Source organism: Primulina tabacum, chromosome 15, assembly GCF_025594145.1.
Source record: "Primulina tabacum isolate GXHZ01 chromosome 15, ASM2559414v2, whole genome shotgun sequence".
Lineage (NCBI taxonomy): Eukaryota > Viridiplantae > Streptophyta > Magnoliopsida > Lamiales > Gesneriaceae > Primulina > Primulina tabacum.
The window spans coordinates 1,338,197-1,351,966 of NC_134564.1; the positions used below are offsets into that span (position 1 = coordinate 1,338,197).

A 13,770-nucleotide genomic window follows, 5' to 3' on the forward strand; every position below is an offset into this window, starting at 1 on the left:
GTTGAAAGGACTGTAGATCAGACGAACAGAAGGAAGCATTATGGTCTGGGTTATGTTGAACCTAAGGGAAGAGTTCACCAGAGTTCTAGATCCAGTAGAGGATTCAACTCAGGAGGAAAACCCTCTATAAAAGTTAAAAACTACCAGTACTATAATTCTAGACATGTTCAGAAGAGGTACAGACCTGACAACAATGACAAAAGGTAAAAACAACATACTAGAATGCATTCTATTAGAAATAACAGACCATTTGTTGCACACACTTCTGTGGATACCCGAAGTACAAAATCACCAAAAATTGTAAAAATGTGGGTTCCTAAGGGACTGATAAGGCTTGGACCCAAATATATTGGGTACCAGATACTAAAATTTGTGCTTGCAGGAACAGGAGAAGAAAACCAAGATAAGCAACTCCATATGGTATCTGGACAGTGGATGTTCCAGACATATGACTGGACAAAAGAGCCTACTTTCAGAAGTAATGAGTTGTACTGGACCAAAGATAACTTTTGGGGACAACTCAAAAGGTATAACCGTGGGTAAGGGTAAGATTATCCATGGTAACATCACTATTAATGATGTACTCTTGGTTGAAAATCTCTGTTATAATTTAATCAGCATTAGTCAATTGTGTGCTAATGGTTATTCAGTAGCTTTTCAGAAGCACACATGCACAGTTAAAGATGCTGTTGAGTCTACTGTTCTAACTGGAAAGAGAGAAGGCAACACTTACAAAGTATCATGGAACATAGATCATGTTAATATTCCTACATGTTTAGTTGCTTCTCTTAGTGATAAACATTGGATGTGGCACAAGAGATTGAATCATCTGAATTTCAAGTCAATAAATAATCTCAAGAAGCAGAACATAGTTGATGGTTTGCATGATATTAATTTCGTTAAGAATCATGTTTGTTCTGCATGTCAACTTGGCAAGAAAGTGAGATCTAGCTTCAAGAATAAAGGTAGTAATTCAACTTCAAGGTGTTTGGAATTATTGCATATGGACTTTTTTGGTCCAATCCCTATCATGAGCTTAGGGGGAATGAAATACACTCTTGTTGTTGTTGATGACTTTTCTAGATTTACTTGGGTAATATTTCTTGCTGGAAAAGATCAAACCAGTAGCCTCCTGATCAAGCTTCTGAAAAGGATTCAAAATGAAAAATCAGTTTCTATCATCAAAATTAGAAGTGATCGGGGCACTGAATTTACTAACAAAATTCTTGAGTTATATTTGAATGAACAGGGTATTCATCATGAATATTCAGCTGACAGGACGCCTCAACAAAATGGAGTGGCTGAGAGGAGGAACAAAACTCTTAAAGAACCTGCTAGAACAATGCTAGCAGAAGCAGATATCTCTCAGCGCTTCTGGGCAGAAGCAATCAACACAGCATGCTATACACAAAATAGAACCATGATCAACAAAAGGCATAATCAGACTCCATATGAGATATGGAAAGTGAGCAAGCCTAATGTATCTTATTTTCATGTGTTTGGTTGCAGATGCTTTGTGCACAATAATGGTAAAAATTATTTGTCTGCATTTGATTCAAAATCAGATGCTGGACTTTTTCTTGGATATTCAGCAGTAAGCAAAGCATTCAAAATTTTCAATAATAAAACTCTTAATGTTGAAGAATCTATTCATGTTGTCTTTGATGAAGACAGCAGTACTCCTGAAATTTCTAACGTGTCAAATTTAAGTAACATGTTAGACAAGATTCATCTGGAACTAGATAGTGAAGATGATGCAGAACCTAGTGTTAAAGATGCTCAAAATCCAGAACCAGACATTCCTATAGTGGAACCAGCTGCACACGCACCAGATATACCAGAACCAGCAGCTGACATTCCAGAACCTGCTACTGGTTTAGATCAGCAGGATCTGAATCCATCCAATCAGGAAGAAATTCCTCTAAACCCTTTTATTTGGAGAAAATCACATCCTTCATCTTTGGTTATTGGGAATCCAACAACTCCATTGAGAACCAGAAGGCAAATGATAAATGAATATATACATGCTGCTTTTATCTCTCAGAATGAACCAAAGAAAATTGAAGAAGCTCTTCTGGATCCAAGCTAAATTGAAGCTATGCAAAAAGAGCTGAATCAATTTAAAAGAAATGAATTTTGGTTTCTTGTACATAGACTATCTCATCAAGTAGTTATTGGAACTCAGTGGGTATTTAGAAAAAAGCTAAATGAAGAAGGCATTGTGATTAGAAATAAAGCAAGACTGGTGGCTCAAGGTTTCAGACAAGAAGAAGGAATAGATTATAATGAAACCTATGCACCAGTAGCAAGGCTTGAAGCTATCAGAATATTCTTAGCCTTTGCTGCTTTCAAAAATTTCAAAGTTTATCAGATGGATGTGAAAAGCGTCTTCCTAAATGGTCTACTGCAAGAAGAGGTCTACGTTGAACAACCTCCCGGTTTTATTGATCATTTCTTACCTCATCATGTATTTAAATTACACAAAGCCCTGTATGGTTTGAAACAGGCACCTAGAGCATGGTATGGCACTCTATCACAATTTCTTGTTAATCATGATTTTACAATTGGCACATTAGATAAGACTTTATTTAACTTAGTTAAGAATAAGCACATTCTGTTAGTACAGATTTATGTTGATGACATTAGTTTTGGATCAACTAACCCCAAATTATGTGCAAAGTTTGCTAAGTTAATGCAGGAACAATTTGAAATGAGCATGATGGGAGAATTAACATTCTTCCTAGGACTATAGATCAAGCAACTTGATACTGGAATCTTCATAAATCAGGCTAAGTATACTAAGGAACTACTGAAAAAGTTTGGCATGGAAACATGCTCTGCTGCTTCTACTCCTATGAGCTCATCTACTAAACTTGACAAGGATGAAAATGAAATTTCAGTAGAGATAATTCAGTATCGTGGTCTTCTTGGATCACTGTTATATCTTACTGCCAGTAGACCTGATATTATGTTTGCTGTTTGTATCTGTGAAAGATTTCAATCTAACTCTAAGCAGTCACATTATATTGCTGCTAAGCGTATACTTAAATATTTGAAATGCACTCAAAATGTCGGCCTATGGTATCCCAATGATTCATCTTTCAATCTTATTGGATATTCAGATGTTGATTATGCAGGCTGCAAACTGGATAGAAAGAGCACACGTGGTTTTTGTCAATTTCTTGGTGATAGGTTGATCTCCTGGTTCAGTAAAAAGCATACTTCCATAGGCATGCCTACTGCAGAAGCAGAATACCTTGCTGCTGGAAGTTGCTGCTCTCAAATACTGTGGATGCAACAACAACTCAAAGACTATGGAGTTCAAGCCTCTGAATCACCTATCTCCTGTGACAACACCAGTGCCATAGAAATCACACAAAATCCAGTACTTCATTCCAGAACGAAGCACATTGACATCAGACATCATTTTATTAGAGATCATGTGCAGAAGAAAAACATTCGTCTGGAATACGTTCCTACTGATCAACAAGCAGCAGACATCTTTACAAAGCCTCTGCCTGAGAATAAGTTTTCTTATTTTCGTAATGTTCTTGGTTTAATTGATTTAACTTGAGTATATCGTTGCTATCATCTTGTTAATTATTATCAGATATATGTTATTCAACTAACATCAGTTTGTTTGAAAAAGTAAAGAGACAATTTGTGACAACTACTGATATTTCATTACGAATAAAATCGAAACCATGGTACACGAGCCATTTCAGCTCCTACAGAATCTTGCCACTCGGAAATCCGATTACTCAACTCATGGATTCGAATCCTTGTGAAGGACTCTGCACTGGAAATCTTCTCTAGCTGATGTCATTCCTTCCACAGCATCACATGAAGCAGAACTTGATCAGTAGCAAGCTCTGTAATATGATCGACGTCAAACTGCTGTTTGTACGTCCTTTCTGGTACTCTTTGTGCAGCAGTAGGAGTCAAACCATTTCGATGCATGTTCTGGAGATCTTGCACCTTAAACCATGAAGACATGACCTTCATCCAGACGTATTCTTCAATGACAGGCTAAATTTAATGATGAAGAAGATGAAGAGTCTCAAGTCAACCGAAATGTCTTCTGACTTACTTAGACTGAGTTTTCTTATCCCTTATTTTTATATACATTCAATAAAAGCAGTAGATAAACAAGAGATATGACAAAATGATTTTTTCATTCATAAAACCAGATGCGTTACATTGTGTTTATCTACTACATTTGTTGATATCAGCAGTATGAAGTACTTCACTAATACTGAGTACTTCAGCAGGAACCTAACTAAGATCTGCTGGAATCCCCTCGCTTTGCATGATTGTGGTTTGTGAAAGGATGATTCCACAGCTTAGTCTTTCTAATTTTGAACAATCTTATTGATTGTTCAAATTACAGGCCAAAGAATTTCTTCCAAGTCTTCATATCTTGAAAAAAAAAGTCTTCAAACATCTTCTTACGAGACGCTGGAAGTTGTCTTTGGAACTCCTCTGCTGATTCAGACTCTGGAGAAGACTCCGAGAGGATGCTTGAACTACCCATTTGTTTTGATTTGATAAAAGTGTAAATGACTTGGTTTGTGAACTTGCAAGCATTTATATAGAGCCTCGGGAAGCTGAAGAGACGTCCAACTATTCACATCATGCACGAATATCAAGATTCATCTGTCATTCCCTCATATCTCGTATCTTCGTATTTATCAACTGCATTAATTGAGGGGGAACATTATTTTATTCTGACTAATATTTTCGTGCTATGTCAAAAGCAGAAGAAAGTTTGTCTTTTCGATAAAACAATGTGTCTACTGGTTTTTATCAAAGTACTAGATATACTTCAGTACTTTATGACTTCCAGTAGATATTATCATAAAACGACAAACACTCTTCTGGTTTTCTTCAGTAATCGCTTGGAACAGCCCGCCATTTTCATTACCTTTTTCAAATTTTGACGTACCTGACACTCTCTGTTTAACTTTTCAAAATTCAACCGCAAACATATTGACATGTGTCCTTATGTTTCAATGACGGCTGTACATTTTGAATATTAACCGTCTCTTCCATCTCATTTCACTTTTACGATTCCAGACTTTTGCTCATCAGCTACTGCTTTCTCTTGCACTCATCTCTTTTGCAGAATCTACTTCGATTTCATCTTGATTGCAGAAATGGCTGGCGCTTAGACACTAAATTCTATCAAGTTAACTTTGCATTAGTCCTGACAATCAAGGACGATAATCTTGTTAGGATGTTTAAAACTATTGAGAAATCTGGTCTCAGAAGTTTTTTGGAAGCACCTGCTGTTATCTACAAGACTGCTCTCTTAGAATTCTATGCCAAGGCAATCGTAGATGAAGGGAAAATCATTTATTCCCAGAATAATGCATCCATCTCCATCGATGCTGCACTATTGGGATCGACCTTCTTTCTCCCATTTTCAGGTATCTCTGAATTTTCTGGCATTTCTAAGGAGGAGATTTCTACTGCCCTCCTCACCTTCTCAGCTTCTGGAGAGGAACTCTCTCCCTCCTGTTTCAAGAAGCTTCTAAAAATGGAATATCAAGTGATGGCTGATATTGTCGCAAAGGCACTCTTGGTCAAAGCTGGTACGTTTGATAGGTTGACCAAAGAGAAGGTTCAAGTGATGATAACTATCACTTCTGATTTTAAGGTGGACTGAGCTCGATTTCTTTTCAGAATAATGAAGCATATGGTTGTGAGGAAGAGTTTTGGTTTTGATGTTCAGATCAGCACGATGCTAAAGGATGCTGGTTTTTCTTTCACTTCTGAACAAGATGCTTCTTTTGTAACAATGGCCGACGCTGACAATGTACTTGCTTTAAGGCCAAAGCCAACTCTGGCTGAGTTCATTGCTATGAAGAAGGAGGTGGGAGATGCTCAAACTGAGGCTCAAGGACCTCAGAAGAAGATCGAGAGAAAAAAAATGGTTATCTCCACTGATTAAGATAAAACAGTATCCGAGGAGTCTGCTGCTCCTACCAAGGCATCTCTGCCAGCCACTCCTAGCAAGAAAAAGACTCGCACTGTTCTCCGCATTAAGAAAACAGCAGCCATCGCTGATTTAGACAATGTCCCTTTGAGACAAGTGTTTCCAGAACCCACCTCTCTATACCAGAATTTGTCCCTGTTACTAAACCAGCAGCCACTTCTACTACCACCACCTCAACTATTGCTCCGAATTTCAGACCCACTTCTGGAGTCGTCATTCGGGAATCTACTGCAGGGTCTTCTGCATTTAGACCAGTGATGCCTGTATCATCTTCTGATAAATTCAAAGGAAAACTTGTTGAAGAACCAAAAGTTCTTGGTACCAAGTCATCCGTCTTAACTGGTATTGATCTTCACATGGAGGAGATTGAGAAATCTGCTAGTGAAGGCATGACTTTCTTTGATGACTGGCATAAGGTTCGAGTTTTCCATCCTATCACATATTTTAGAACACCAGGCGTATATGGAAAAATGGTGAAGAATGAGAAGAAGGATTTTGATTTTGCCAAAACTGACAATGTGATTGAGGCAATGAGCATGCGAAGCTACATTCTTTAACAGCTGAAGTGTCAGAAGCTGGAATCTGTTTTAAAGACTCTTAAGTCGAATTTCGACTCTATGATTCCTACTGCTTCTCAGGATCATCATGTCATCCATTTTTTGACCGATAGATTGAGACTAATGAATGAGAAACTTCTTTCTCAAGAACAGGCTTTTGGAGAGCCTGTACAATATCAAGTAGGCTTCGTCCCCAATTTTACTCAGAATAAGCCAGTTGAGGAACGGACCGCAGCTCAACCAGAAGCTAAGGTCTCCAGTACTCCTGCATCACCGAAGCTGCCTACTCAATCATCATCTCTTATCTCTGTTCGAGAATTGGCTTCAGTTGATGAAGTGATTCAATCCACTGTTCTTACTGTCTCTACTGCCCTAGAACCTACTCAAGCTGAAGATGTGGTTTTTTCAGAAGCTCAACCAGCAGAACAACCGACGGAAGGATCAGATGCTGCTTTATTATTGCCAAATTTGGAGATATTTTCTGTAGAACATCAAGCAGAAATGAAAGCTCTATTAAACATTCCATCTGAATCCATTCCAGCTGGTGCGCAAATGGTAACCACTGAAGCTGCCCAACCAGAAAAGAGTGCAGCTCCTGACCAATCTACTGTTTTTAGAGGAGCTTCTGCTGAACAGTCCACTGCTGTTACTACTGCTCCGACAGAACTTGTCTCCTCTACTGCTTTGATTATCCCTCCTACTGATTCACCAACTCACATAGTTCATATTGCTCACCTTGCTGAAATCAAAGAGCGACAACTTGCAAGAACTCCATCACCAGAAGAAGAGCACTTTAATCTTGAGTCTGAGATTGATACACTGAGACGAAATATTGAAAGAGTTCAGAGATAGTAAAACAGTTGTCCTATGATCATACTGGTGAAGTCAGTGCCACCAACTTCTTCCGTGAACGCGTATCGAAACAAGTCATTAACACGGCAGAATCATTGGCAAGGCTTGAAGTTGTATCCAGCCTCTTCAGGAAAAATGTTTTAACAAGTCATGCTAACATCATGCTCAGTCAATCTGATGTTATTCGAACTGTCTCTGATCATGACTCATCTATTCGTTCAATCTCAACTAAAGTTGAAGATACTGATTCGAAACTTGAAACCATCGATGCCAAGATTGAGTTTCAATCTCAATCTCATCAAGCCCTTAATGATCGAGTTTCGAATCAAGTTCCATTTCTGGAGATGTTGAATGATGGAATTATCAATCTTACTGTCCGAGTGGATGAATTACTCACTTGTATTGATGCCAAAAAGGGGGAAGCAGTTGGTAGGACAGAAGAAGGTAGATCTGAAGTACATCATCATGCAGAATCCTCTTTCAGAAACCAAGATCCTCAGGATGAGGAAACAATGTTCAGAGACATTGGAACAGATGATTGAAACTCTTTACCACTTGTAGGACAGAAGAAGGTAGATCTGAAGGACATCATCATGCAGAATCCTCCTTCAGAAACCAAGATCCTCAGGATGAGGAAACAATATTCAGAGACATTGTAACGGATGATTGAAACTCTTTACCACTTTTTAAACTCTGTTTAACTGTTTAAATATTTATCGATTATTTGGTTATAATTGATATCTGCTTTCATATTCATCGTTACTAACTTCTAGGTTTTCGCATCACTGCAAAGGGGGAAATTGATAGACTTAATTTAATTGTGGTGATGTGAATCAAAACCAGTAGGGATAGCAATAACCAGAAGACAATATAAAAGCAGAAGCCATCGTATCGCTTTAACAGAAGCAATACTTTTAATAGTACTCAACGGCTTAGAAAACCAGAAGCAGAACTTAGCTTTATAAGCAGAACTTGGCTTATACAAGATCAGAACTTAACAGCTTTTACTTGATCGTTACAATCTTAAATGTTACCGTTACTTTACCTAGTACTAGCTTTAATTGCACCATTAATGTTGTACGAAGTCATTTAATACGTCTTACCATTTTTGGTATTAAGCAAAGACTGATTATTTTGAAAGCTTTATGAAGGATCACTTTTTAAGAAATAAATTTGTTTCTATCAGAATTCAAATGAGCCGTTTTTTATTATAGACGTTGGATTCAAGTTTTCTATATATATGGATCAAACCCATATAGAGAAGAACGCTGATTATTTTCAAGGAACACATTATCTACCCAAGGTTATTTTGAGCAACCACGAACCAATCGTTATCTTCTAGCTCAACTTACAGAAAAGCAGTACACACTTCATAATATACATCTGATCTTCTGAGATCACTTTGTGCTGCTGTTTCTTCACCTCTTTAAGCTAAACACTTTACTATATCTTTGAGAAGAGTTTGTAATCTGGAAAAGAGTCTTTTCCAGAACTTTGCTGTATTGAATTACATTGTGTTGAGATACTAAGAGTTTCAGTAGGCAAAGGATAAGTCCTGCTGAAGTGGATGTGTAGTGTACTGTAAAATTCAAATTGTTTTAGCGATACCTTCTAGAAACAGAAGAAGGGGAGACGTAGAAGATTTCATCTTCGAACTTCCATAAACAACCATTGTCTACTGCCTACTGTTCTACTGTTTTCACTTTACTCCATCGGATCGTTTCCGCACTTATTATTGTGATCTGCTGGACTTACATTCGAACAAGATTAGCTACAATCTCTAACAGGATTCTAGCACCCTTTGCGAAAACTATCAGTAAAGGAAAGAGTTTATTCACCCCCCTCCCCCCTCTAAACTCAATATCGATCCCCAACAAATAATATTTATAAAGAATAACTTCGTATTATTTTCAAAGTGACATCATTTTTGGTAATTATAATATAGAAAAGATTTGTAATTCCAGTATCCAAATATTTTAAAATAAGACATCATATCTTTTAAACTCCTAAAATAACTCATAAGATATAAGAGTTTATAAGTTATTTCAAATAACGTAACTTTATTAGTATGGGGAGGTGAATACAAAAAATTCTACAATTTTAAATGACTACATTTTAGAGGATTAATTGTTAATTCGAATGCTTGATACAACTACGCATAATTATTTGAATTTGGGTATAATGATTTATGTTTAAAATAAAAATTCAAGAAATACTTTTCAAATGATTTAATTTCGAGAGAACTTGAAATTCGTTATATGCTAGATAGGACTCAATAAAATGATATGAAAAAAAAATGAAATATATCTAATAAAAAAATCCAAACAAATTGAACTTAAAGCCCAACTTTGAAATCATTTTATTTCAAATAATTCGATCTACTAATGTGCTTTGCATGGATTTGGATTGAAGTAATTCAATTCCCTGCTCCAAATTTATTTTGCTTGTTTGGGTATTTTTGAATTATATAGATTTCAAATAATCCATTTATAGTTCTATCTTAAACAACTATCATGAGAACCAAATGTTATTTATGCTCCAAAAAATGTTAATAACACTCCATATCATTTTAATCTCTTTTTTACGGTATTGTCGGTATATATCACCTTTTTTTTTAAAACATAATTTCAATCATGAGTATAAAAGGAAAATTGTGTACCACCTATAAATCCTAAAATTAAGTAATTCCCCATAATTAATTGTGCAACTAAAATTTTGAAAGATGACATTTGCAAAAAATGCACAGTACCACATATGGACAACGTGTAAACAGTGAGTAGGTCCGATGATTAATCCAAGCATGGGACAATATTTAGAAAATCCACGACCACACACACTCTGCAACCATACAATATATATATATATTCTTTATTGCATAAAGGACTTTGACCTTTGATATTTTGTCACACTCTGCAACCATACAATATATATATATATATGTATATGTATATTCTTTATTGCATAAGGGCATCTGCATTGGTGTTCAAACCAATGAAGTTTTCATATCACCCACCCACTTGTGCCACATTATATGGGAGTTCAATTCTTTGAACGTCCCACATCATTCCATTTTCTTTTTTTTTTAATATTTTATTATTATTTTTTGAATTTCAGAGAAAGAGTGGTCCCCATTAATTATTACATGTATTTATATATTTAATAATTTAATCATTTATTTTCAAGAATTCAATCCACCGTCTCCGTCTCATGTTTAACTCTTTCTGTGTGAACAAGTACTTGTTGCTTTGATGGTCGGTGAATATTTCACACCTAGCACCATATAAATAGTGTCTCCAAATATTTAGTGCAAATACCACAGCTGCTAGCTCGAGGTCGTGTGTTGGGTAATTTTGTTCATACAGCTTCAACTGTCTCGACGCGTATGCAATCACCCTTCCCTCTTGCATGAGTACACATTCCAAACCTTCTTTAGATGCATCACTGTAGATGGTGAAGTCTTTGCCTTCCATATGTAATACCAACACTGCATTAGAGGTAAGCTTTTTCTTCAGTATCAAATCTTTTCTCACAATCTTCACCCCATTGAAATTTAGAGTTCTTCTGTGTGAGCTTGGTGAGAGGTATCGCTATTGAAGAGAATCCTTCAACAAATTTTCGGTACTATCCCGCTAATCCCAAGAAGCTTCGAATTTCTGTCACAGTTTTTAGTCTAGGCCAATCTGAGATTGCTTCTACTTTCTTAGGATCCACAGCTACTCCTGCTGCTGATATTATGTGTCCCAAGAACATGACACTACTTAGCCAGAATTCACATTTCTTAAATTTGGCGAAAAGTTCTCTCTCTCAGTGTCTGAAGAGTTAGACGGAGATGTTCTTTGTGGTCTTCTTCACTTGGTGAATATATGAGAATATCGTCAATAAACACCACTACAAACTTGTCAAGAAATGGTTTGAACACTCTGTTCATGAGATCCATAAATGCTGCTGGAGCATTTGTTAATCCAAATCCAAACGGCATTACCATGAACTCGTAGTGTTCATATCTTATTCTAAAAGCCGTCTTCGGAATATCGTCTGCCTTGACCTTCAGTTGGTGATAACCTGTCCTTAGTTCGAGCTTGGAAAAGACCGTAGCTCCTTTTATTTGATAAAAAAAATCGTCTATTCTTGGAAGTGGGTACTTATTCTTGATTGTAATTTTATTCAGTTCTCTGTAATCAATACACAATCTCATGCTTCCATCTTTTTTCTTCACAAATAGAACAGGAGCTTTCCAAGGGGATACACTTGGTCGGATTTGTTTCTTATCCAACAACTCTTGGAGTTGATCTTTCAATTCCTTCAATTCTACTGGAGCCATTCGGTAGGGTGCTTTTGATATTGGTGCAGCATCGGGTATGAAATTAATTTCAAATTCTACTTCTCGGTTCGGAATTGCTCCAGGGAGTTTTTCAGGAAAAACATCTGGAAAGTCTTGAACTACTGGAATCTCTTCTAATGCAACGTATTTTCTTCATTTACCTCGCTTATAATTGCTAGGTAAACTTCTTCTCCACTTTTAATGGCTCTCCAAGTCTAAGAAGCTGCTGATAGGAAGGACTTCTGTTTCTTGACTTTGCCATGGTAAATGACCTCTTCTTGTTTTGGAGCTTGAAGTTTGACATTCTTCATTCGGCAATCTACTAATGCATGATTCTTGGATAGCCAATTCATTCCTAGAATGACGTCGAATTCCATCATGTTCAGTTGTATCAATTCTGCTTGGAATATGTGCTCATTGATACAGATTTTACACTTTCGATGCACTCTATGTTTTTCGATTGTCTTACTAGTAAGAGTTGCTACTCTAAAGGGTTCGACTAGTATTTCAGGTGTAAGACCCAGCTTCTTAGTGAATCTTTTAGATATAAATGAATGAGTAGCACCACTGTCAAACAACACATAAGCTGGCATTTCATTGACAAAAATGATACCTGACACGACATCGTTTGCATCATCTGCTTCTTCTTGAGTTATTGCAAACACACGAGCATTGGGCATATTCTCTTTTGGCTTGTTGGGATTAGCATCAACATTTGGCTTGGTACCTCTCTTTAATGGTTCGGGACAATTAGCAATTCGATGCCCTAATTTCCCACAATTGAAACATGCCCCAGTCTATCTGTGGCATTCCCCAGAATGACGACTATTACATTTGGGACACATCTTTGGTTCTTGGGTGGGAGAAGCACCTTTGAATGACCCATTGGACTGATTTGGTCTCTTGAATGGTTGTTTCCCTTGAGATGACTGTCCAGTAAGAGGTCACTTATTCTTGTTCTCGTCCTCCCGACGCTTAATGTCTGTCTCAGCTCTTATTGTTGCTCCCATTAAATCAGCAAAGCTTGTAGGTTGGTAAACTGCTAAGGATGATTGGATACGGCTGCTCAATCCCTTCTTGTATTTGTGCGTCTTCAGAACTTCATCTGCCATGATTGTCGGGGCATAAGTTCCAAGGTCATTGAATCGGGAGGTGTAATCTACCACTGACATGTTTGGAGTTTGCGAGAAATTCTCAAACTCACTCAGTTTCTGTAGTCTGACTTATGCTGGGAAAAACTGTTTGAGAAAGACATCTCTGAGTTGTTGCCAGGTAATTGCTCCGGCAGTTGTCAGGGTAGGTGAGACTATTTCCCACCACTTGCTTGCCTTATCCTCCAGGAATGGTACTATCACCTCTACTTTGAGTGCCTCGGGTATCTCTAACAGTCGCAGCTGGGTTTCCACGCTTTTCAACCAATTCTGGCTACTTTCAGGGTCGGTGTCTCCCTTGAACACTGGGCAACGGTTCTTACGAAGGGACTCATAATTATACTTGATCCAATTATGTGCCAGTGGTGGTTGAGGCTGCTGATTACCGTTACCATTGGGGTTTTCCAAATCCTGGATAGTTGTTGCCACTATGGTGGCTATAGCCATCAAATTTGCTTGGCTCAGGCCCACTCTGGGAGGTGGTGGCAGTGGATTTTCGTCAGGATTCAGATTTCCGTTATTGTCATTGCGGTTGTTGGCGAACCGCGGGTTGCGATTGGCTCGTGGAGGTCTTCCGTCCATATCCTACAAGGGTACAAGCTTCTAAGATATTTGTTTGGTCACATTAATCATGAACTGAAATTGACCATTGATATAATCAAGTAAACTTTTTATTGATTCAAACGAAAAGAGAAGCAATACAAATCAAAGTTTTAGGAAGCAAAAAAAGAAAAAATAAAATTCATGAGAAAGCGAATGGATTATAAATCCTTATTACAAAGAGTCACGACACTAAATCATTAATCATCTAAAATCTCGCCATCTTCTACTGCTTCGTCTTCAATCGGCTCTTCTATTGGTTCCATTTCAGGTCCTAAGTCGATAAGGACA

General features: G+C 37.4%; 1 protein-coding gene across 1 annotated transcript; it reads right to left on the minus strand.

Moving 5' to 3' along the window:
- Positions 1-11,943: 11,943 nt before the first annotated feature.
- Positions 11,944-12,408, minus strand: LOC142527112 (uncharacterized). The gene has a single exon (XM_075631827.1). It carries the CDS (start codon positions 12,406-12,408, stop codon positions 11,944-11,946), a length of 465 nt encoding a protein of 154 aa, XP_075487942.1.
- Positions 12,409-13,770: the final 1,362 nt, after the last annotated feature.

Coding starts and splice junctions, on each gene's coding strand:
- LOC142527112 (XM_075631827.1), bottom strand. CDS start 12,408: ATGCCCAATGCTCGTGTGTTTGCAATAACTCAAGAAGAAGCAGATGAT.